Raw genomic sequence first — 25876 nt, 5'->3', positions numbered from 1 at the left:
CTCAATATAGTTAGTAGAAAAGAGTGTCCTAATAAATTTTTAACTGAACTTGGGATAAATGAAAATTGTTGTGTGTTACCTGCTGCCATCCCTGCTAAGAAAACCCAGATAATGACCAGACACCCTTCACCTTTTTTTGGCAATTAACTTTTCTCAAGAAACTCTGAAGAATAGGCTTAAACTAATTTTCTGAATTTTGAGGATGAAGTATGTCTTACAGTATCCATTCTTCTAGCTATACATTCCATTTAAAAGTTGATCCTTCAAATCTAGGTTATCTTGTCATTGTGCTTTGTAATTTCTTCTTTTTTCTCTTCCTGTTCATCTTGACCTGCCCCTGCTCCCAAAAAAGGCAGTTTACTGTGTTAACTTATCAGTGCTTGCCGCACTTCTTTTGATGCAGCCCAGGATATGGTTGGCTCTCTGGGCTGCAAGCACACAATGTAGACTCATGTCCAGCTTTTTATCCACCAGTATCCCCAAGCCCTTCTCTGCAGGGCTGCTCTCAATCCCTTCACCCCCCAGCTCGTATTGATTCTGGAGGTTGCCCTGACCCATGTGCAGGACCTTGCGCTTGGCCTTGTTGGACCTCATGAGGGTCACATGGGCCGACTTCTCAAGCTTGTCCAGGTCCCACTGGATGGCATCCCTTCCCTCAGGCATGTCACCCGCACCGCTCAGCTTGGTGTCATCTGCAAACTTGTTGAGGGTGCACTCAATCCCACTATGTCATTGATGAAGATGTTAAACAGTCCTGGTCCCAATACTGACCCCTGAGGGACAGCACTTCTCACCAGCCTCCATCTGGACATTGAGCGGTTGACCACCACCCTCTAAATGCAGCCATCTAGCCAATTCCTCGTGCACTGAACAGTCCACCCATTGAATCCATATCTCTCCAATTTAGAGAGAAGGATGTTCTGGGGAACAGTGTCAAAGGACTTTTAGAAGGCCATGTAGATGACATGCATAGCTCTTCCCTTATCCACTGATGTCTGCTCCATCATAGAAGGCTACTAGTTTGGCCAGGCAGGACTTGCCCTTGGTGAAGCCGTGCTGGCTGTCTCAGATCACCTCCCTGTCCTCCATGTGCCTCAGCGTAACTTCTAGGAGGATCTACTCCATGATCTTCCCAGGTACAGAGGTAAGGCTGACAGGTCGGTAGTTCCCAGGGTCCTTTTTTGTGCCCTTTAAAAAAATGGGTGAAATGTCTCCTTTTTCCCAGTCAGCAGGGACCTCACCTAACTGCCATGACTTTTCAAATATCATGGAGAGTGGCTTGGCAGCTGCATCATCTAATTCCATTAAGACTCTGGGATGCATCTCATCAGGTCCTATAGACATAAGTATATTCAGGTTCTTGAGGTGGTCACGAACCTTATCTTCTCTTGCAGTGGGAGGGACTTTGCTCCCCTAGTTCCTGTCTTGTGGTCCATCCACTCGAGGAGTGTAGGAGGAAGGGTTACCAGGGCAGACTGAGGCAAAAAAATTGAGTACATCAGCCTTCTCGTCCATTGTTACCAGTTTGCCAGTCATGTTCATCTAGGGGGTACACTTTCTTTGACCTTTCTTTTTTGACTGACATACTTGTAGAAGCCCCTCTTATTATTCTTTGTGTCACTTGTCAAGTTCAACCCCACCCGCACTGTGGCCTTCCTGACCCCCATTCAGTGAGGCACAACTGTGAATCCCAAACATCCAAGCATCTTTACTTCAGACATCAGTTCTCTAATTTGTGTTAAATTAATATAATTTGTTCTAGTCTGTTATGTAAGTCAGTATTTGAGCATATGCTTAAAGATTGGATTTTTTTGCTGCATCAGCCTTGTTAAATATGATTGAATGAATTACTCTTCATTAGTTTGCCTGACCTATTTCCTCGTATTCAAGCAATAGCAGTTGTAGGTGCTCTCAAAAGGAATTTCAAAAGTGATGCAATAAAAATGTATTTGTTTTAGACATATTATCTTACATGGTACCGGGCGATATCAGTTTGTTGCACCTTCTGAAAGGCTCTGTATTCAGACATTTTTCTAGATAGCATTTATTGCCATAGTTACTGACACCATAGTGTTGCATACTATCCAAACAAAAAGTTCAGTGAGTTGATTGCAACAAAACTTCGGTTAAACAAAAGTTGAAAGCTTTTTTTGAAAGGAGTTTGCCAGCTTTCTTTGTCAGTCAGGTTTCAGTCCTGAGATACTTAAGCCAAATTTCCTTTTAGGTTTACATAATCTACAAGTGCCTTCAGTGGACAACACTTTATTGAAGAACATGTCTCTGTGCTTCTGCATTGGTTTGGCAGAGATTGATCGTAAAGCACACTAGGATTCATAGTTAGAAGCTACTTTTGTGGGAGATGAAACTGTCTTTTAGAGGATTTTAATGTGACGTGCTCATGTGAATAAAATTGCCATTATGTCATCTATAGATTTGATGGACCCCGAGGAAGAGGATATGACAAATTTGAAGGCTCAAGACAGAGAGGGCCTCGTTTTGACTCCCAGCGCTCAGAAGGATACAGGTCACGTTTTGACAGACAGAATACGGATGGCCAGTCTTCAAGTAGATGGGGGACTATCCCGCGAGGACCAGCAGCACAATTTTATACTTCGACAAATGCATCACATGGACATGGTTCCCGACCTAGTGGTCCACGGTGGAGGGGGCCCAGGCCTCATTTGGGACAGCAGCAGCAGCAGTCACAGACAGACTCGCAGTCAGAAAACAAAGAACCTTTTACAGACATAGCTGGCAATCAGCAGTCTGTAAGCAGAACCCAGTCTACTCCTGATGCACAGAGCGCAGGTCCCATTGAACCAAATGAGGACCTGACAGACACTCAACAGGAACCGTCCAAACCTGAAGTCAAAGAAACTATTTCAGACCCTCCTAAAAAGTGGACATGGAGTTCACATGATCCTAACCAGCCAGTAGAAGAGTCCAAAGCACCTACTCCACCTATTCAGAACCAGAATTCAACATCTGTTTCTAGTAACCCTGTAGCTTTGCAGTCAGGTATTGGAAGAACAGGTGGTGCGGTAACCCCTGTAACAGGAAATCAAGATTTAGATTCACCAGGTGACCAGTTGATTGCTTCAGATAGCACGCAGGGCCCACCTGGACCGGAAAGCAGAGCGAAAGGGCCATTTATGCATGAAGATAGAGGCAAGGGACCAGTAAGCAGAGGAAGGGGCCAGGGCAGGCTGAACGATGGCCGTGGCAGAGGGCAGGGGGATGGCCGTGGCTGGGGAATGGGCCGTGGCCGGGGAATGGGAAGGATGGATGGTGGCCGGGGTATGGGAAGAATGGATGGTGGCTGGGGAATGGGCAGGATGGATGATGGCCATGGCAGGGGAATGGGCAGGATGGATGATGGCCGTGGCAGAGGATATGTATACAGAGGCAGAGGGCAGGCTAGGCAGGCGTCCATCCGTGGCAGGGGGATGTTCAGGAGAGCAGGCAGCAGGGAGAGGATGCCAGACAGGAGGTCAGGCAGCAGGGAGAGAATGCCAGATGGACGATCTGGCAGCCGAGAGAGGGGACTGGGTGGACGGTCAGATAGCCACGAGAGGATATTCTCTAGCCGAGACAGAGAGCTACCTGGGCGGACAGGCAGCCGGGACAGGGGTCGGGCAGGTAGCCGGGAGAGGGGCCCTGTCAGGCGACCAGGTAGCAGAGAGAGAGACCCCATGCGGCGGGCGGGCAGCAGAGAGAGAGAACCCATGCGACGGGCAGGTAGTCGGGAGAGGGGCCCGGTCAGGAGGGCAGGTAGTCGTGAGAGGGGCCCGGTCAGGCGGGCAGGTAGTCATGAGAGGGGCCCGGTCAGGCGGGCAGGTAGTCGCGAGAGAGGTCCCATGAGAAGGGCAGGTAGCCGGGAGAGGGAAGCGGGAAGATCTGAAACAGGCAATATAGATAAACCCATTCACTTAGGAGATGACTCTGATAAATTGCCTCCATACCATCGAGATGAGACACTCAGGGGTTCTTGGGGGCATGAAGATGATAGAATGCAAGAGGAATTTCCTTTAGGTAGTCAAGATGACCCTTCTTTGGAACATGAGCAGTTGGATGACTGGGAAAGAGAACGATACTGGAGAGATCACAACTCTGATTATCAGGATGATTCTGTAGATGCGTATGACAGAGATGACAGGTTGCAATCCCACCATTCATTGCCTCCTTTATCTCCACTACCACCACTACCTCCTTTATCATCTGATCATGACAGACGAGATTCATGGTGGGATGACTGGAAAAGGCCAAGAGAGAGGGAACTAGAGAGAGATCTAGATAGGACTGGAAGATCCTCAGATGTTTATGATCAAGATTTAGACAGAGAATGGGATAGAGACTGGGACATGAGGCCTATGGATGACAGAGAAATGGGGAATCGTGACCTGGATATCCCCCCTCTACCACCATTACCACCTCTTCCACCTCTGGACAGATACCGCGAAGATAGGTGGAGGGAGGATAGGAACAGAGATCATTATGACAGAGACCTCCGAGACAGGGGGGAGCTGAGGATTCGAGAGTATCCAGAGAGATATGACACATGGCGGGAGAAGCAAGACTACCTTCCTGAAAGGACTGATTGGGAGAGGGAACGGTTGTCGGATAGGTGGTATCCAGATGATGGAAACAGACTGCGGTCTTTGGATGATCGTTCAGATTCCCTTCCTCCACCTTCACATTCCTCTGATATGCTGGGAGCGGATTCAAACCTGGACTCTGACCAGTCCTTGGGAGGGGTGATGGTCCTTAGCCAAAGACAGCATGAGATAATTCTGAAGGCTGCCCAGGAGCTCAAAATGCTTCGGTGAGTTGCCTGGTTCTGTCACTTTGGGTAGGAGTCCCATCCTGTGGAGATGATGCTCCTTTCCTAATTCATTCCTTGATTTACGCAGTACTGGCTTAATTTCTTTTTGCCACAGCATGATAGTAGGAGCTCATGTGGAACAAGTTATTTGGAGTACCTCTGTCACTGCTTTTGTGGATGGTGTGTTTTTTTTCTTAAACAGGTGATTGTGCCTTTCCCCATGAATATGGCATTCCCTGTTTGTTACTTTCCAGGAAGACATCTGTCCACATCACCTGACCAATCTTTTTGTTATCCTCAAATGAGCTTGTTGATAATTGCTTTTCAGTCTTTTTATTAGTGTCAGATGAGCTCCTTGACAATTGCTTTTTAATACTTATCTGTCAGGATCTACAGTAATGTGATTCTTAATTCGCACAATGGGCCTATTTAATTTTTGGATACTGCTTACTTTTTAATTAAAGCATAAGTGGGATTTTTCTTTTTCTTTTTACAATGCTCCATCATTTGAAATCCAGCATAGTCAGTGAATAGTTTTGTGAGGTTTGGTTGATCTTAGTTCTGAGGATGAGCATAACAGCAGTGATAACAATCAGGAGATATGAATGCAAGAGTTCACCAAGACCACGTTTTAGAAAGCAGCTACTAGACTCCCTAAGGCTTTAATAGGTGCTTATATCAAAATAAGTAATAGAGTATCTTCTTAAACATCAGAAACATCCTAGGGCTCAGTAAATTTAGTAATATTAGAATGAATGCAGCGTATACCATCTGTGCAAATGTTATCTTTGTGATTTGGTACATTAAATGTATTAAAGAAAAACAAAACAAAACAAAAACAAACAAAAAAAAACCCCAACCAGCCAACCAAAAATGGAAAAGTGAGTTTGACTATTTTTAGTGAATGAGATCTTTCAGAAGAGATTCTAGAAAAGAAAGAGGAAGCATCTTAGGGTCAGAGGTTCGTGTGGTTCGTCCTACGTGTATGTTACCGAGAGACAGCTAAGGTTTGGTGCCTAGTAAAGACAAGGATTTAATTTCATAAACAAGATATGCTAAAATAATGGACAATTAAAATAAATGTTTGGTTGTCATTACTACATTTTTATTAAACAATGTTGAAAGATAGAGACGTTTTGCACTTGAAGCCGTTTTGTTTTCAGACTCATAAGACTGCTAAGCATCTGTCCCATATGGAAGGCCTTAGCTGCATGCCAAAATGCAAGAAAAATAATTTTTTAAAAGGAAGGGAGAACTTTGAATAATTTAATCTTTGACTGCAATTAGATTAATTCAAGAGGTGTTAGTAAGTGTGAAATCTGTGTTATAAAGCAATATTTGCCAAAAGTTCAGAGCAACAGGTCGTTTTCAGATTCCTGACTTTCCTATTGCCTCAGGTTGCCAGGCATTCTGCTGTTTAATGTGACTAGCTGCAAGCCAGTGGACTTAATCTGAGGACCATAGTTTGGGAATCACTGCCTAAGTGAATAATTTGTTAGGGCTGAAATATTTAAACACAGAAACTACAACATTTTAGGTAAGGATTAGATACATGTACCTCTTTCTAAGCCAGTAAAAAGGGGAACTATTAACATGACACTACTGTTACTGATTTTTAGTTGAATGTGAGGATACTTTTAAAAATTAGTTACACTGGTATTTCTCATGAGGTTCTTCTAAGCAGGTGAACCCAGTCTCAACAGTAGGAACAATTTTAAGGAGACTCCTTATTATATTTTTTTGAGCCAAGAGTTATACCAGTAGTGTGGTGCAGAACTGCTTTAATCTCCAAAGGTGAAATCTTCATCTGGCTTTGCATTTATTGTGTGTAAAACAGCATACTCTGATCTGCATGCTGTTCTGTTTTTGTCATCTGGTGTCTTTTTTTCTAAGCCAGATGTAAAGAAGACATTTTAAGTGCTAGCAATTGCTCAATTTATTCTTTGTCCTAATGCAGCACTTTGGATCCCTTTCTGTGAGCCAGATTCTCCTTGTACTGGACACTGAACAGATGGGTTGGTAGTCAGGATGGCCTCTGTTGTGCCTAGTACAGAGAGATCTCGTTCCTCGTTGTTATTTGGGCACTACTTTAATGCACACAATTAATATGAACAGAGAGTTGTTAGCAATTAAAAAAAAAATAGAGAAAAAGATGCAAACAAAAACTGAAGGGAAATAATATTGAATAGATAGATCTTTGTAATCCAGTGGTTGTAGTATTCACTGCTGGTCCTGATCTCTGCTCCATAGGCTAGGTAGCATTTTGATACATAAAACAAGAACACAAAAGCTAACATCACCACTTTGTTTTTAAATGTTGGAGTCTCTGTTGTGCTTTGTGTTGGCCTCAATCCTTTTAGTGTGCAACTCAGAGCAAGTCACTGAGAGCACTTAAGCATGCATCTCCACTGGGCTTTGGTTTGCAGAAGGTGTTGTCAGAAGCTAAAATCTAGCTTTGCTTTTTACTGTCAAAGTGGAGTGGTTCTGGCCAAACACAAAAGCATAACTGCATGTTGCAGAGGAAATTTGTGATCAAAAAAGAGGCAGCTAATATATTAAATACCTTAATGGTTACATGAATGTGATACAGGGATTTCTGAATCATAGCACTGACCATGTAAAGCCTACTGCATCCTTTTCTTCTTGGAACTTGGCCCCTAATGCTAGTGTAATACATAGTTTTCCCTGTAAGCATTGATTTCTTTGATTTTTCACTAAAGCTACAGACTGCTAACACTTTGTTGTGATTCATATGCAGAGAGCAAAAAGAACAGCTACAGAAGTTGAAAGAGTTTAAACCTGACATTTCTACACAGGACTCTTCTAGACCTCAGAACGCAAGCACGAGGCCGGGTAACTTTCAGGTAAATTCATCTTGTGTTAACCTCATAACATGCTGGTAACTATTACTGTTATAGCCTATGTCAGACCAGTTCTGCACTCTGATGGTCAAAATTCTCTGTGGAATGCCTCCCCAGCAGCCCTTACAACCTCATCAGTCTTCTTTTGAGGCAAAGCAACTTCATATTTTCTTTAGATTTTCCAAAGCCTTTCTTACTCATTCAGTCCACGGTGTCTTCTGAGCATGACCCGTTGTGGGGAGTAGCTCATGAGGCTCAACAGCCTAGGCTGCTGTGAAATGATGTGCAAGAAACTGTGAGCTCTTCCAAAACAGAGGCATAAGGCTCATGAGAACACCCTCCTTTTCCCTTCCTAACTGGGTTCTGATACTGTCTTTAATTATGATCTTGCTCTGCTTTTTCTACTTTAAAAGTTCACTTCTCTTTGAAGAGATTAAAGAGAGAAATTTGAGAATTCATCCATCAAAAACTGAGATATTTCAATGTCAAGTGGGCATTAGCTTTCTGTTTGCTGTTGTGCTGGTTTTGGCTGTGATAGAGTTAATTTTCTTCATGGTACTGGTATGGGGCTATGTTTTGGGTTTGTGCTGGAAAGAGTGTTGCTAACACAGGGATGTTTCAGTTACTACTGAGCAGTGCTTACACAGAGTCAAGGCCCTTTCTGCTTCTCCCACCGCCCCACCAGTGAGTAGGCTGGGAGTGCACATTGGGTTGGGGCACAGCCAGGACAGCTGACCCCAACTGACCAAAGGGATATCCCACACCATATGATGTCATGTTCAGCATATAAAGCTGGGGGAAGAAAAAGGAAGTGGGGGGCGTTTCGAGTTATGGGGTTTGTATGTGTGATGGACTCCTGCTTTCCTGGAGATGGCTGAATAAGTGCCTGCCAATAGGAAGTTGTGAATGGATTCCTTGTTTTGCTTTGCTTGTGTGCATGGCTTTTGCTTTACCTATTAAACTGTCTTTATCTCAACCCACAAATTTTCTCCCTTTTACTCTTCCAATTCTCTCCCTCATCCTGCTGTGAGGGAGTGAGTGGCTGTGTGATGCTTGATTGCCGGTTGGGGTTAAACCATGAGAGCTGTCTTTATTAGAAATTCTCGTTACCCTCTGGAATATCATAAAGTACGTGGAAGCTCACATTTGTGTACTTCCATGACTTCATCTCCTGTTGTGATGCAAGTTATATTCCTCTGCTTCTTAATCTTCCGATTGTGTTCTGGGAGCTCTTCTCAGCTGCTTGTATTTGATTTTTTGATAATTTGTACCCAGTCAGAAACCAACTGAACTTCTGCAGTCATCACTCAGGTTCATAAATCCTTCCTTAAATTAATAAACAATTTTTGTTAAATGTGTGTTGGAGGGATACCTAAGTCGATGCACAGTCTTTATTCTTCATCACATCTTAACCCCAAAGTTACTAGTACCAATAGATTTAGCCATACTAACCTCTGGGTCTGACATATAGGCTGACCAAACTTTGTTTGTCCCTCCCTCCGGAGAAATGTTAGGCAGTGAATGAGGTACTCCAAGTTTTCTTTTTGCCTAGTTGATCTATTCCTTGTTTACAGTGTCTATCAAGTAAAATAATGGAACAGATTTGCTACCAAGAGCTGCAGATATGTAGATGCCTTTAGGAAATCACTTTACTCAACTTTGATATTTTGTATCTCGGACTACTTCACCCATCTGCCTAGAGATATTCAAACAACTGCTGTCTTTCTTGGGATTCCTGCCTTCAGACTTCTGCTGTGACTTTGAACTGTTATTACAAAGTTCAACTTTGTATCTACAACCATTCTGCATTTGTTGTGTATTGCTAAAAGGATGTCTGTAACTTGCTATCTGCTGTGATACTGAAAAGACTCTTGTGGCACAGAATGTGGGGTTCCATGGGGATGTTTTGTTCATGAGGGGGCTTTGTTTTGTTGGTTTTTTCCACTGGATATGCCCTCCCCATTTCTTTTGTTGATCTGATGTTGATTTCCTTAAGGGGTTTCCAGGTGATTCTGCTCTCTGGGAATTTTTCCAATGACTTCCAGAAGGAAGCTAGCCTTATCAAACTTTTTGTGCATCACCAAACTGCCCTACTTTCAGACTTTTTCAGCCTCCTCACAGACAGCAGGAATCTTTGCAAACAGCAGGAGACTTTGAGAGTAAAACCATAGACACTTTTGAACTGAGATAGGCCTACTGGAGCTTAAATTGGTAAGGTTATTTTGAAGGAGAAAATAAATAGTACTTAAGCCTTCACATAGTGAACAAACACCAAATTAATTCAGGCCACTAGTTCTTGAAATGTTGTCCTCCTACCTGTAGCACCTTGATGGAGGTACTAGAAAATGCTTATGGTTTGTTACCAGTTGCCATTGTGCTTACTGACTTACAGAGGATGAGAGAAGGTTAGTTTACAGATCTACATTAAAAGTGCTTTCTGCATCTAGGTCTCCTCTCAGCTATCTTCAGAGGCACCAGTAGAAGCCCAAGCTTTTAAACCTTCTCCTGCTGTTATTATAAAGCCTCCCGTGTTGTTCAGACAGCCCACCCCTGTGACAAGACCGAGTGCCCCACTGACAAGGCCTGCTACACCTATGACAAGGCCACATGCTCCAGTTTCTACTCCAACTACAATCCCGAGTCATGATCAGTCTTTAAAACCATCACCTTCTGCTGTGGAACAGGAACGCTGGGATGAGGATTCTTTCCACGGACTCTGGGACACAAATGAGGATAAAGGAGCAAATATGGAGTATGGGTTGTGTAAACAGGAGTCAATGATGCCTCCACCTGTCTCTTCGCCTGTGAAAGTACCTGCTGTTCACACCTCTCTTCCATCAGCCGTACCAGTGTCCCATCCTCCAGTTATTCCACCGGTTCCTAAAGCACCTGTAATTCAGCAAACTGTGGACTATGGCCATGGGCGAGGTGGGTATTACAGTGTATTTGTTTAATTTGTAACGGAGAGCTAACTACTCCTTTCTAACGGAGTATGCCACGCAAAGCATGCCATAGATGTTCTGCACTTGACCTGTAGACTGTGTACATTGCAATCTAAAGCTAAGCAATGCAGTTTTAAGTCTCCAGGCTTGAGTTTAATGTTTTATTCAATGCTGTGATAATGAGCTGTTTCATGTGAACTGAATGGTGCATAGCCACATCTGCTTCTAATGAACGCCAACCGGTGTGATCACATCAACCTTTATATTTAGATTGATATAGCTACTTTCCCTTAATCCCTTTCTAGCTCAGTATGGAAATAACTGTGCTAGAAAGTGCTTTGAATTGTTACAGTTCTTAGGTGTGACTTAGTAAGTTAAAGCAGAATGTGGCTGGTGTTTGCATTATTTATATACTGCTTAATGGGTGTGTCATAGTTCAGCCCCGCCGGGGACCAGACTACGCAGTCTCTCTCTCATTCCCCCCACCCTCCGACAGAGGCTTCTGCTCTCTCGGAGGGTGGAGGGGGTGAGAGAGAGACTGCGTAGTTGCTGGCGGGGCTGAACTATGACAGGGTGTGAGACAAAGTTCTAGTTCTGAAGGACATGTGCCTTAAACAGACATTTAACACATAAACAGTGAAGGGCTCTGAATTTTAGTATTAAGCTTATCAAAGCTAAAATTCAACACTAGATTTTTAATAGAATTTATTTCCCTCATTCTTAGTTTTTATAGGAGTGAAATCATGTTGTAGAGAAGTTCTTAAATTGTGCATTGTCATTTAAAGAGCGTTTTTTCTTTCTAAGGTGCCATAACGTGAATTGAAGCCCTATTGATTCCATTAAGTAGATGTTTTACTAAAAGCTGTTAGAAAAATTGCCACCATTAGGAATCTAAAGTGAGCATTTCTGTTAATATTCTTGACATTACAGTACATCTTTGAGTTATTGAAACTTTCAGAGCATTTTAATTTTTAGAATCTTCTGAACACACATGCTACACAAACTCATTTGAAAAGGCACGTGTCCCATTCCTAAAATAAAGTGGTATGCATACTTACACACACACACACACAGACCCCCTTCAGACTTTTAAAACCATGGTGTTGTGTATCTGTGTATAGCTTTTTTTGCATTATCCATTAAAAGACATTTTGGTAAGTTATTCCAGTCACTTTTAATGCCATTGACTGATTGCTTTTCATGACAAAGGAAAGGAAATGGAAAAGGGGTATTTTAAGACCTTGATTTTTTTGTTGTTGTTGTTGTTTGTAAGCAGATATAACGACCAGTAAAGTGGAACAGATTCCATACGGGGAGAGGGTAACCCTGCGTCCAGAACCTGTACCGGAGAGGCAAACATTTCAAAAAGGTAGGGAGCGCTTGACTAGTTCTCAGACAGTTAGTTAGCTCTTAAGAAAAGCTGTTAAGGCATTAAAAGCGTATTTTAAACTAAGTAACTCTTCTTTAAGCTAGAACCACTTTATTTTTTTCAGAGGTCTGTAAGAGTAACAGTTTATATTGTCAAGAGGAGTAATACAGTCAATGACCTAGCCACTTTAAAATTTCAGTTTTGTAGCTTTAAGTAGGATTTCATGGTATGGTTGTCTGTTACAGTTTGGAAAAGATTCAGTGGCTGCCTAAGTCCTTTCTAGGCCTCACATCATATATTTCTCTATACTTTTCTTGCACTCTTGTTTGTTGCTTTCCCTTCAAAAATAGTAAAAAGTTCAGAGTATGTTTTAGTAGTTTGGATTTCCGTGGGTTTCTCCTTTCAGAGCACCCCAGTCGTTACAACAGAGAAAGAGATCGTGAGCCTTATTTTGAGCATCAAGGTAATTCCAACACAGATCATCGGGATTTCAAGAGAGAGCGGGAATTGCACAGAGACCGTGGTTCTATGGACTATGAACGAGAGAGATTTGAAAAAGAGCGGCATCCCCGCGATGATAGGTACGTGGTTTTGGAACACTATTGAAATCAGTACAGTTCAGGTGCTATTGAGTATCAAGCTGTCCGTTTTGCCTGTGAGACACGTGTTTGTTTCTCTCTGGAATCCATAGTAGAAATTCTAGAAATTCACAAGATACTTTTTTTTGTCAGGGTTCTTCCTACTACACCTTCAAGGACTCAGTCTTACCGTGACAAGAAGGACCATCCTTCCTCCAGGCGAGGTGGTTTTGAAAGACCACCCTATGAACGAAAGACAGATCGTCCAGCATATGATCATGGGCCTTCCATGTTTGGAGGTACAGTTTCTCAGTCTTGAAGCCGTGGTAGAATATTATGAAAAATATGGGCTTGCAGAGATGAAGATTAATTGGGAGAAGATTAATTGATTTGCACTATTTCTTTGTTCAGAATATATAATTCAGGAAAATGTCTTTGAGCAGTGTCATGTAGTTTTGTTTCTCAGTGGTAAGTGGATCAGGAACACAAGAGTTACATACTGCTAAAAAATGTCTTTGATTGCAATAGATTTAAATTACAAATTTGAATTATCTTGGGTAAAAATCTATTAACTTATCCTAAAATAATGAAGGTCTGTTTAAGTCACCTCAACTGAGTATGAACATCTTAATTTTTTTATTTTACTGAACTAAGAAAATTCTTCTGTCCAAACACTGGAATTTGAAGGTGATCGTAGAAATTACCCAGAGGAAAGGATTCCTATTTCTGCTCCATCAATGCCTCGTCAGCCACCACCTGCTCCACGAGTGGAAAAGAAGCCAGAATCTAAAAATGTAGATGATATTTTGAAGCCACCAGGACGGGATAGCAGGCCAGAGAGGGTGAGTATGCGTTCCAAAAGAAACAATCAGTTTCTACGAGGTATATATTCAGATGAAATGCTCATGAGCGTGATATGTTGGGAACAAGCCTACATTTGAGGAAGCTCTGGAAATTCTCTTGGTTGATTTCCCTAGAGTTTTGTAACATAGCTGTTAGGAGTCCACAGGAGATGTAAACTTCCTGGGAATGTTAAGATGAAATTTCTACTAGTTGGTAATGTTAATGTATTTTAGACTATTCTGATATCTTCACTTGTTTTTTTGATGTATCAGAGGAAAGATTTGGCTTTACACAGAGTCAGAGATTTGGCAGTGCACCATATAAAATAAGAAAAAACAAGATTCAGGCTTAAAACACTTAGACAAGTTTCGTTTAGTTAATTTTATCTGAACCAGATCTGTAACATCTTATGCAGTATGAGCTGCTGAGATGATTAACGTCATATACTGTTACTCTGTGGAACCACTACCATTCCTCATCACCTGGTTTGTAAAATAGGTAGTGAGGCGTGGTACTGGCTTTGCTTGATGGTATGCAAAAGTGTGAGCCCAGAGCACGTAATTTTATAGAAGAAAATTTTTGCAAAAGAGATTCTGTTTAATCTAGTGCAGTATCATATCTTCATACATGATCTTCGTTTCAGATTGTAATCATAATGAGAGGGTTGCCTGGCAGTGGAAAGACACATGTAGCAAAACTCATCAGGGTATGTAAACAACCACTCACTGTGTAGTGCTGCTTGTCTTTCACATGTGCTTCCTCTGCTGTTTTCTTTCTGTTTGTCTGTAATTTCAGCCTCTTGTTATTTCATATTCCATGTCTTCATATGGCATGTGAATCCCCTCCACTGTTAGCAAGCGTGAGGGATACTGCTCTCTTCTTATTTTGAATACAGAGCAGGCAACTGCTGTTTGCCAAAAGTGTTTTGAAGATCCTCTGTAGCAGAATGGAATTTTTACTGCAAGAATATATGTTTTCTTCTTGTTTTCCTTCCAGGATAAGGAAGTAGAGTGTGGAGGACCTGCACCAAGAGTGCTCAGCTTGGATGACTATTTTATCACTGAAGTGGAAAAAGAAGAGAGAGACCCAGATACAGGGAAAAAAGTGAAAAAGAAGGTACTTAAATTCAGTTGCTTATCTTGACAAAGAAACAAGACATTCTGGAATAACACAGTGGCAATCAGAATTTCAGTCTGTGATTTTGGAAGAGTGCAGGTGTCTGTGGGTTGTCTTTCAAAACAAGTCAATATATCTTAAGGGCAGAACAGGCAAATTCTTAAAAGTTGTCCTGGAAGGTGTTTTTCTCCTACCAGTGTACTTTGTGATAATGACATTCAGCAGTTGAACATTAGCAATTTAATAGGTGTCATCTTTCTTAAATGCTTTTGTCCTTGATAAAGGTGATGGAGTATGAATATGAAGCTGATATGGAAGAGACCTATCGTACCAGCATGTTTAAAACTTTCAAAAAGACCTTGGATGACGGCTTTTTCCCCTTCATTATCCTTGATGCTATCAATGATAGAGTGCGACATTTTGAACAGTTTTGGAGCGCTGCAAAAACCAAGGGTTTTGAGGTAATGGAGCCTAAAAAGCATTTGAACTTGCTTGCTGGTATTTCTAAATTTTTGAATGCAAAGCCCCTCTTACATTCAGTAAAAATGCTGTGGTCTACGGTTAGAAATTTATCTTTCTTAGGATGTAGAACTACAAAGTGTATTACCAGGTAGAAAAACAGCTCTAAAAATTGATTGACAATATTTAATACTGTCTTTCTCTTTCTAGGTGTACTTAGCTGAAATGAGTGCGGATAACCAGACGTGTTCCAAGAGGAATATTCATGGACGCAAGCTGAAGGAAATCAGCAGGGTAACTGTATACATCTGGAGTCAAAGGATTAATGATAGGTTTCTTTGTGCTTTCAGGCCTGTTGTTGGAAAACTATCGCCCCCTTTTAGACTACATAATACTTACACTTTTCCTCTGAGAAGAGCTGGTAGTTATTTCATGGGATTGACTGAAGTTACTTAAATACAGATACATCTTGTTCGTGATCAGAAACCACATTTTCCATTGAATCTGTTACATTTTTAGAGGTCCTTCATTTTTGTTTGGTTTTTGTTAGATGTCTGATCACTGGGAGGCAGCACCACGTCACATGATGCGCCTGGACATTCGTTCTCTATTGCAGGATGCTGCGATTGAAGAGGTGAGAATCTCTGTGTTTGTTAAAATTGCAGATTATGTGGATGTGTCTACACTGAAAATATAAAGCAGAGAAAGGTGTGATCACAACAGACTGGTTATACTTGGCACTGTAGAAAGCCAGAATCACTGTGTCAGACAAGTGTAGTCTATTATACTTATCAATGACCCAAATATGAAGTTTCATGTTACGTTTTATCACCTTTTTGGGAGCCCAGACTTATGCATTTTTGAGGAAGAGTTGAAGCCACTTTGGTGCTTAGCAACTGTTGAGTACCAATTAAAGAGGATCTTTGCTCTCTCAGATGAAAGTCAGCACTTTATCAGGTTACTGAATTAATTGGCTCATAATTTGAGGAAGCAGTTTGATAGAACTAATAAGTAAATAAACAGATTTGAACTCCTCTCAGTCCCTGCTTTGAGAAATACAGACCTATAGCAGAGAATGAAGAAATAAATAACTAACATGTAGCAGAAGATTACACTTGCTGTAGAAGTATGCTACCTTTTTATTCCATTTGCAGTTTGGTGTGACACACATCTTTGGCACGTTAGCTCTCTGTATTGTTGCGTTCTTTTGTGGCAGGTGTTTTAGGAGCTCTGGAAATAAATTAGTATGTTAATCGTAAGATCATTCTGAATGTACAATAGCTGTGTGTTGCTGTCAGAACAGCACTTGCTATGGCCATGGAAACTGGTAAACTGCTGAAGTATGAAGAGAGTTTACACTTTGCAGGTTCTCATGAGGTCAGAAGGTTATTTGTGCATCTCCAAATTCTTTGTATTGGAAAATAGTAATCTTAAAGAGGACAGCAAAAGGCTCAGCTCTCAAGTAGACTCGGAGAAGGACAGATTTGGGATTTACTCTGTGTGCATCAAGGTTTTACTAATGGTATGAGGAACTGTATGTACTTGTAGAGTTCTAGGTATCCCACAGTATACACGTTAATCCCCATTAGAGATGTGGACCCCAGAAAGTATTCCATTAGATGGGCAGGGTTACATGTATGTCTTAAAGGATCCATTTTCTTTGTTATGTTAATCTCTGTGGTTATTATTCTTTACTCTGATGTTTAAACATATAAAAGAAAAAGGCTTAATAGAGATGTTCTGTGCAGATCGTGCCATTCCAGTGACGTGTAAACAGCAAGTTTAAGATCTCTTTCTGAGATTTCACGTTTTGAAATGTGATTGTGTGGGAAGCAAGAGAATTATCTTAGTGTTACAGATACTGGTAGCGCAAAGAATGCATGTGAAGGAAGAGAATGAATGATTGCTAGTTTCCCACATAGTTTGTCCCTCTAGCTATAAGGGAAGCTACTTCTGAGGCAAGCCAAAATGGAGCCAGTATTCATATATACTACATCGTCATACTTTCCAAGATTAATCCTTTCCTTCGTCTTCTATTTGAACTTGGAATCTTCTACTTACTCCGCTGAAAAGATAATACTTAGAAGTCAAGCAATGCCTTTTAAGTCTGTACTTGTGCTTTGGAACAGGTGGAGATGGAGGATTTTGATGCAAATATTGAAGACCAGAAAGAAGAAGTCAAGAAGGATACAGCAGAGGAGGAAGAAAGTGAACTGGTAGGAGACACATCAGCCATCTCTAACAAAATGTTTATTAATGTGTCTGAGGGAGAATCTCAGTCTCATGAATGCCAACCCATTTCCATTCTTAGCGATGCGATCTTAATACACACATTTCTAGTTACTTGTTCCTTAAACATTCCTAGGAGAACTTTAATGTTAAATCATGTTATTCCTAACTGAGTTTTTTTAGGAATCTGTGAGTATATACCGCAAACAGCATTATCAGTGGAGCGTGGCAACAAGCCTCTTACAGACCTTTATAAACTGCAGTACACTATAGCACTGTCTTCCACATTATCTGAGAATTACACTAAGTGGAGGGATGGGAAGAATGGGCAAAGATTAATTTAGCTTATTACTTTTCATGTGTCTAAAGAACTCTTCTCGACTGTCACATGTATGACAACAGTTATGAAGAAGAATGCTTTCTCTGCCAAGGCTCACTGACTCTGTTTGTCAGTAGGTATCTCCAAGATGAGGGATTAGGTCCCTTGGATAAATAAAGGTTAGAGAATTGCCCTGAGGGCTGGCGTTTTTAGGTATGTATTTTAAAGGCTATGGAAGGCTTCCTAATGTGACTTCTTGGTATGTGTTGGAGCTGCAGCTGGTCAGTGCTTGATGAGTTGAATGTGTCAAACCCTGGTTCCCACAACCAAGCAGTTAAACTCCAGTAAACAGGAAGTAACCAAAAATGTCAAAGACAAGCAAAGTCATTTTTCTCAATGGAAACTTACTGTTCCTCAGGAGTGGCAGTTTAGAAAGCAATTGAAATACAGAATGAAGAAAATAAAGCTTAGGACGAGTGGCTTTTAATAAACATCTGTTTTTTGCAACGTGACTCATTTATTCTCTTTACTAAATTATTCTTTGGCATAGAGTATAAGACTGCATAAAGTGTGGTTAGAACATTTCAAAGACGCATCCATGTTTACAGGAATATGGCTGCTAGTCTTATTTCTTGGAAATGAGCTGTATCTAGAAGAGAAATTTTTCTTTAGCTGTCGAAATGTCTGTGCATAAATGTGTGTGTGTTTATGGGCTCTGGGGAGTGTCCTAACGTACAGCACATATAACAATAGCCCTTAATGAGACAAGGAGAAAGCTTGGTGGTGATAACTATGGAAATTATTAATAACTAAAAGTAATCTACATATAAGAATGTTTTCTATTCAGATTCACAAGAGCAAAGAATTATCTGTGATCTCTGCTGTTCAGTCACATAGTTAATCTCAGAGAGAGATATGTCAGATAGAAAGGTGGACCAGTACATTGTATTTGGTATCTCTTGCTTTCTTGAGAGCAGTTGGTAAGGTTCTTCCAATTCATTTTGCTGCATTTAATCCTGTGGAAAAAGTGGTCTGAAACTCCTGCCATCTGGCAGATGTCCTTGAAATATCCAGGTGTCTTGTATCAAAAGATGAAGTCTGATTCTTTTCTTATCCTATCTGAGGACCAGGATATTGTATAGATTCAGCACACAGTAGGCCATTTCACACCATTAAAGTCACTCTTGTTGCTATTACCAGCTCCCATAGGGTTGTTTGTAGCATTCAGACAATTCTTGCTTTTCTGTGCTTGACGGTATGAATTACTGATGCATTTAACTTAGTGTTCTCAACTGCGTATCACACATCACTTTTTTCAATACAGGCTTCTAGCTGTTGTGTAAACTTTCTGAGTGAATTTTCATGTGCAACTTGGTTTAAAAGTGTAAATGTACATATATACTTGAAGTTTATTTTTTACAAGGAAATACTGCAGCACAAACTTAGTTTGTATTAATTACAGACTTGATTAAAAAGAAAGAAATACAGGGGTCTGATCATCTCAAGTCGCTGATATATGCTTGATAGAAAAAAGGTCTCAAGGATTTTGGAAGAGCGATGCTGAACATAATCAAAAGCAGTGTAGCTCTCTGGAACAGTATGCTCTGATTTAGTAACCCTTAGCACTAACAAGTACACATACATGTTTACCACAGTGGAGGCAACATATAAATAGAGCAGGAAAGAAGTCAGTGTAATAAAACTGGTCTGTGGATTGTTTATTTTCTTGTTGAAATCTTCTAGAGTAGTTCTTTTCCCTCTCTATTAAAAATCATTCTTAAAATAATTAAATTCTCACAGGGATTGCATTTCACTACACTGAGCTTTTTTTGTGACTGCAGAGAAACATAAGTATTTTCATGCCAAGTCTGAACAGCTGAAATGAGTTATAAGGGGTTGCTTAATAAGGATTTACTTGTCCAAGAGTATAAAATGAAAAGATAATAAGAAGAGATCTAAAATAAATACCTTTTTGCCCAATTTAATATCATTATGCTCATTTAAAAGGAATAAACTGACTAAAGATCATTACATGTAAAATGTATGGTGACATTGTTTGTAGGGAAAAAATATTTTAGGAGAATCATTGAACTAAGAGGGTTATTTTAAAATGAAAAATAATACTTAAATTTTAGTTATTCAGAAGATACTCTCACTTAAACTAAAAAAAAGAATTTTGTTTAGTTGTCAACTAGCCATTCATAACAAGAATTCAGTATGTCCCTTCTAAAGGATTAGGTCAAGTTTGTGTGTAGTATATCTGGGAATTTCTTAAAAGCTTGTGATTATGGTAACTTTTTCATTTGTATTTGTAAAACTTTGAATATTCTTTATGCTTGATAAGTTGTGTTGCAATAACTTTGCTACCTGGCATAATACAATATAGTAACTGTGCACACAGCACCATTGCTGTCTGTTAGACTCATTCCGGAGTTCTGTGTTTGCAGAGGGCAGCACTCTTGTGATGATTTGCAAGGGCTGCTAAAAATCACTGAATGGGAAGTTCTGAAATACTGAGTAATTTGTTTCCTTCATCTGATAACAAGAATTGTGTCTTACAAAAAGAAATACCTTAAGCTCCCATTGTAATGCTGTTTCCAGTTCGAAAGTGATATGCATGTGTGTCTCTCTCTAATCCTCCGAGCTTCTCTCTGTGTATGATTTAGGGTTACATTCCGAAAAGCAAATGGGAGATGGACACTTCTGAGGCAAAGCTAGGTGGGTATTTATTTTTTCCTGTTTCTTATAGTTGGTATCTGATGATGTTTGCAAAACCTGAATTTTTGTTTTTACTGTGCCTCCTTACCAAAGACAAATAAATGTATTGATCTCATACAAGTATCTGAAACTGCAAAAGCGTCTATACAGAGCAGGAATTTGTCATCTGCCAGAGGCAAGGGAGTTATGACTTTCTAACCATCAATGTTTTATATACTCATTAATTGTTCTTCCATCTGTTCAAGGAAAGTATTTTGTCTTAAATTTTTTAAAAAGCAGTATTTCTATTCTTTATTAATCTCTTCAGTATTACAAAAAGCAAAGAGTCAACTTACATTGCACTGCATTCTTGTTCATACTGTATATCTTTTTTTCAAGCTGAGATGTCGTCAATAACTTCTTCTTTCTTTCTTGGAGACATGCCTAGTAGCTAACTGTATTGAAGATGTTTCTCGCTCTTCAAAATTGATGCGTGTGAGGACAAAGTAGTGCCGTGCTTTGAAGTTGGTTCTGAATGATTAGGCCTCAGTGTATCTATTCTACATCTTGTGTATTGAAAAGTTAAAGCTCAGTATGCTTTTCAGTTCCAGGAGAGTACTGGAATTCTTCTTTGTAGGATGCAAAATGGACTTTCCAGCAGCACAAGGGCACTATTTTTGCTGCATTTTTTGTTCTGCTTAGTGCTGCTGGTTGCGTCGGGCATAAGTGCTAATGCTAGGATTCTGTCCAAGTCAAAAGCAACTTTCAGACTGAAATGCATGCACCATGGCTGTGGTGGAAGGTGTACACATGGAAAGGGGTTTCTAGTCATTAACCATTCTATGATTCTATTATGATCAGTTTTGCTTTTTTCTTTTTTTTTTTTTTTTTTTTTTTTTTACTGAACAGTAATGGTTCTAAGTGAAGATTTGATCAATGCAGTTTGCATAAAACTGCTGTTTTCTGTCATGTCTGTGAGAAGTAACAAAAATCTGAATGGCATGCAGCATGTCTTAACGTTTTGAGGTTTGCTTCCGCATGTGTGGTACAGCCCTGTGTATCCTTACTTTCCAATAACCAAAATCACAACTGCACTATAGAAATAGCATTAGAAGTTCTGGCTTTTATAAAGCAGCCTTTCATCTTTTGCTGTTGACTGTTTAGCTGCACCATCTCTTCTGCTGTGCTCTCTTTTAAGTTATTTAAATATTTGTGGAATATATTGATGTTGTAGCACCTGCAGTACAACTGGAGAAGCCTTGTACTCAATGACTCCGGTATATCAAGCAGCTAGGCAATTAGACAGAATTAATTCAGGATTACTCTGCATTTTTATTATAAGAGTTGGTTGTTTTAATATCTTAAGATTATATCTTAAGTTTATAATGATTTTTTTTTTTCACAATGATGTACAAAATCATAGTACCGGAAAACTGCATTGTTGAAGAATGCTCTGATACATTGTATTGTATTCCAAATAGCATAGACTTCTTTGCATACTGAGTAATAGGAGCAGATGTGTTGCGCCACATATGGTGAACCTTAAGTCATCATATCACAGGAGTCCAAAATACGTTCTGAAAATATTTATGTGTAGTTTCTAGCAATACAGAGACTGTGACTGCAGCAGAAGTTTACAGCTTTCCAAATTTACCTCTTTTGTGATCCAATACTGCTAACAAATTGAAATAAAGAACTGTGTTGCGTATGAAAACTCCATAATATAAAATGCAGGCTTTCTATATGATCTCCACTTAAACGTAAAATGGGGAGTGAGCAGCAGAATCATTGTTACGCTAAAGTAAGTCACTTGCACGGCTGTTGCAATAATCCTTTAACGATCAAACTCCATTAACAAGCTGAATGTTAGCATGCTGCAAGACACAGATACAGATGCTGAGAAGATCTTTCTACTAAATCTGTATTCACGATTTTACTTACCCTCTACATTCATTTTTGTAAGTATATAGAACTATAGATTAAAAGTAAATTCTGGCAGAACATATAGTTTAAAAAAGCCAGGCATTCCTATGTAATGGGTGATGTTTCTTTGAAAAATTGCTCTGCAAGGGCGGACAACTTTCAGCTCAAGGTGTGCATTACAAGCACTTGCAGTCTGAGTAAGAATTTTTATATTTTAATTCATAATAAGACTTTGTTGTAGATGACCAATTTAAATTATTTCCTGAAAGGCATGTAAACTGTGGTATGCATTTGTTATTGCAAAGTTGAGCTATTTCTTGGGAGGTTGCCTGCCCATTAGGTTTATTGCATTAGTCCCAGAGAGCACGCATTGGCAGAAGTGGTCTAACTGCAGAATGCAAAAACAACACTAAGTCTTGTTTTACTTTTTTATTTTCTTCCTGAAGTAGATGTTGCTACAGGAAAGCACGCTAAAATCTTACTGATTGTAATAAGCCTTCAAAAAGTGTGAAAAGTTTGAGTTCTTTAGCTGCAGTGCTGCCTTGTGACAGTCACCATACTATACACCCCAGAGCTCTTGCTTTAGTTAAGGTTTACTTTGGCAGGGGAGATGCATTCCTCTGAGCATATGTGTGATATATCATTTCCTTATGCGTTGTGAGCACACAGCCACATTTTTATTCTGAAGTCTAATCACGGGTCTGTCTCAGTGCATAGTGCGCATGGGTTCTTGTATTTAAATTTACAGAAATGGACTCACATTTTTAAAATGACTGTATTTGAAGTGTTTAGTGCAGTACTCTGTTTCAAAGTGTGGCTTAGTGCGAGTTTTAAAAACTTTCAGGAGAGGAGATATGAGCTCCGGCATGGCTGAAGTTTCAATACCATTGTAAAATTTACTCTAGAATGCAACAAACATTTTACATAAAACCTTGTGGCTTTTGTACAAGAAGGGAAAAAAATTATCTGACTCAGTTTTTGAAGGAGCTAGTTAAGTCATTTACTTTCAGTTGCTTTATTATTAAAATTCTGAAGGTGAGTTTTTCAGTTCTGTGGGTTTTCAGAAATGCTTCTGCTTCACTGTTTTTAAAATTGAAATGGTAAAATTACGTTTGATAGTTTAGCACTAATCATCTGCCATAAATATTCACGAGCACCGTTGTTACAAAATGACACCTTGTCTCATTTTCTGAAAAGAATATTCTGCTTTGTTGGTAGGCTTTTGACATTTCTGTAGTGTGTCTGCTGCATGGCACATGTATCTTGAACCATGATAGTATGGATGGAAGCAGATCCCTCTGGAAAGGCAATCAAACTTCAAACATGGAAGGAGATAACATTTTAAAATAAGTTCTATGTAGCAGGGACAGAGGGGAACGTCACACTCTGAACACCTCTTGAACTCCTCTACTGATATTTGAGAGTTACACATTTCTTGGAGATGTTTTCAATTGGTCTGTGTGCAGCAGAGAGTGGGAGACAGAACTTTCTTCCACATTGGTAATGAGATGAACTTGTATCGTAGCATATTGCCTTCCGACAGGAATATGTCCATGTACAGATACTTGCCAACAGAGAGCTCCTGAATTTTCAGTTCTTAATGCTCCTCAGTGCATTTGTTGCTTTCCTTTTCAATGTCATTTTTTTTTCTGGAAACCCTTATGCTACAAATTATCTACACTGATTGATCTGAAAGTAATACTGAGCAGTAATGCAAGTATGTTATATGCTGGAGGAACAGAGGAATGTCGTATAAATCATTTTTGTCTTCTAGAGGGAGTGCCGTCTTTCTGTGGAGATTGAGCTTCAAATTTGGCAGATTTAATTTAGAGCAAAAGAAGAACCTTAACTGGATTGTGTAAAAGATGCCATGTAACAGATAAAAATATTCTGCGCATTTTTCTTAAATGTTGGCTATTTTAAAAGGCAGAAGCAGATTAAAATGTGTTCTTACAAGAAATTCAGTATTTATTCCATGGAAATGGAACGAAGGTGGAGTCTTTAAAAATTTTAGACTTGTGTGAGGGAGAAATTAATTCATTGGTTTATGGCATTTAAATTATACTAGCACGTCTGCATCACCATTGCCTCACCTTATCTCTGTTGTTACTCTTTTCTCTCCCGTATTAACTAAAAAAACTCATCTCTGAACTGAGCTTCTTTGAGTACATACCTTTGAACGTCCTCTTCTGCTATCCAGAAAATATACTGCCTTGAATTTGGTTTATTTCTGAAGCCTTTTGTGGGCGAATTTGATTACGTCAGTGACTTCCGGGACAATGTTACGGACATCAATGGAAATGGTTTACAGAATATAACTGCCAAGCTTAGTATTCCTTCTGCATATACTTGAATTGTTGACTTATAAGATGGTAGCATACGTTGACAGAAGTACTAGGATTTCCTTTGACTTGTAAAACCATTTTTCATTTTCATGCTTTGTTGTTCATAATCTTACAATGAATACTTCATGTCCTTTCCAAAAGCAGTTTGCCACATAGTTTCAATAAGGTGGTGTTTTTTTCACTGAAAACAAGTGTCCAAAGAGGAACAAAATTTTAGAACCTAGGAATGGAATTATTTCTCCTCATGCCTTATCGGTTCAATAAGAAAAAGAAGAAAATGATGACTGTTGGACAAATGTATTGCTCAGATATTCATGACTAACTTCTTACACCATGAGACGAAAGATTCTGAGATTTTTTTTTTTTTTTTTTTCCCCCCCAGTCCTGGAGAATTTTTTGGAGTGTGTTTTCTATGTGGGGATAGAAAAAGAAAGGGGGAGGATCAGAGTTTCCAAGGAACTTTTTGTTCAGCAGAAACAGTATCTCTAAAACTTGTCTGTGCGTTACATGATCATCACTTGTTCCATGATACTGCACGTATGCCATGTTTGACACCTCAAATTTGGGAAAGATGCTACAGCTTTAGTATTGTGTTCAAATACAGAAAGGTGGATCTGTGGATCCTAGCGATTGCTGGCTATATTGTACCTGTAAGGAAAGACTCCATATAGTATGAACATCCAGAAGAGCAAGCCTTTCTCCCTCATACAGATAAGACGACTGAGTGTTATTGCCACACAGTTAATGTGAAAGATCAATAAAACTTGAAAATGGTGTTGAGTCTTCTCTAGTTTATTTCAACTCTTATCATTCTACCTGTCAGGACAAGCTGGATATACAAGTTCTGCTGCTCGTTCTTTTGAAAACTTTTCCACTCTGGTCTTGTTTGTGTGAATAATAGAAACAAAATTCTCCTTTAACTCTGAGGCTCTGTGTTTGTTCTCAGACAAGCTGGATGGTTTGCGGACTGGCACTAAAAGGAAACGTGACTGGGAAGCAATTGCCAGCAGAATGGAAGATTATCTACAGCTTCCAGATGACTATGATACACGTGCTTCTGAACCTGGAAAGAAAAGGGTAATAAATTTTCAAATGACTTACTGTCCATATATGACCATTTAACGGTCTCTGTGAAAAAGAGTTTGTATCAAGTCACTCAGTGTCTATGAATATGACATTTCATTGCCTCACTTCTCATTTTGCTTTTCCATTAGATTCTATAAGAGAATATTCTTGAGAGTAGAGTCTTCCAGAGTTAAACAGACTAATTATAATGAAGTAAGGAATTGTAGACAATAAAGATTAACTATGCATGCCATGGCTTTTGAGATTGAGAATGGAATCATGTCCCATTTCTTGCTGGGGTAAATGAT

The 25876-nt window shown here is 39.8% G+C and overlaps 1 protein-coding gene across 7 annotated transcripts in view; it reads left to right on the top strand.

Moving 5' to 3' along the window:
* YLPM1 (YLP motif containing 1) overlaps positions 1-25876 on the top strand; it is a 40268-nt gene that overhangs the window by 10793 nt on the left and 3599 nt on the right. The window contains exons 5-19 of one of the 7 annotated variants that reach the window (XM_086750243.1): positions 2432-4822; positions 7581-7686; positions 10368-10611; positions 11902-11994; positions 12401-12575; positions 12726-12871; positions 13227-13414; positions 14059-14121; positions 14412-14531; positions 14816-14992; positions 15201-15284; positions 15541-15624; positions 17120-17206; positions 20205-20256; positions 25450-25580. In XM_086750243.1, coding sequence (XP_086606369.1) covers positions 2432-4822; positions 7581-7686; positions 10368-10611; positions 11902-11994; positions 12401-12575; positions 12726-12871; positions 13227-13414; positions 14059-14121; positions 14412-14531; positions 14816-14992; positions 15201-15284; positions 15541-15624; positions 17120-17206; positions 20205-20256; positions 25450-25580 — 4141 coding nt within the window. Of the gene's footprint in view, positions 1-2431; positions 4823-7580; positions 7687-10130; positions 10612-11898; positions 11995-12400; positions 12576-12725; positions 12872-13226; positions 13415-14058; positions 14122-14411; positions 14532-14815; positions 14993-15200; positions 15285-15540; positions 15625-17119; positions 17207-20204; positions 20257-25449; positions 25581-25876 lie in introns of all 7 variants that reach the window. The other 6 variants (XM_086750242.1, XM_086750244.1, XM_086750237.1 and 3 more) reach the window with 6 other exon arrangements.

Source organism: Chlamydotis macqueenii, chromosome 5 (assembly GCF_036417535.1).
Source record: "Chlamydotis macqueenii isolate bChlMac1 chromosome 5, bChlMac1.mat, whole genome shotgun sequence".
NCBI lineage: Eukaryota > Metazoa > Chordata > Aves > Otidiformes > Otididae > Chlamydotis > Chlamydotis macqueenii.
This window is presented reverse-complemented; position numbering and strand designations above follow the sequence as displayed.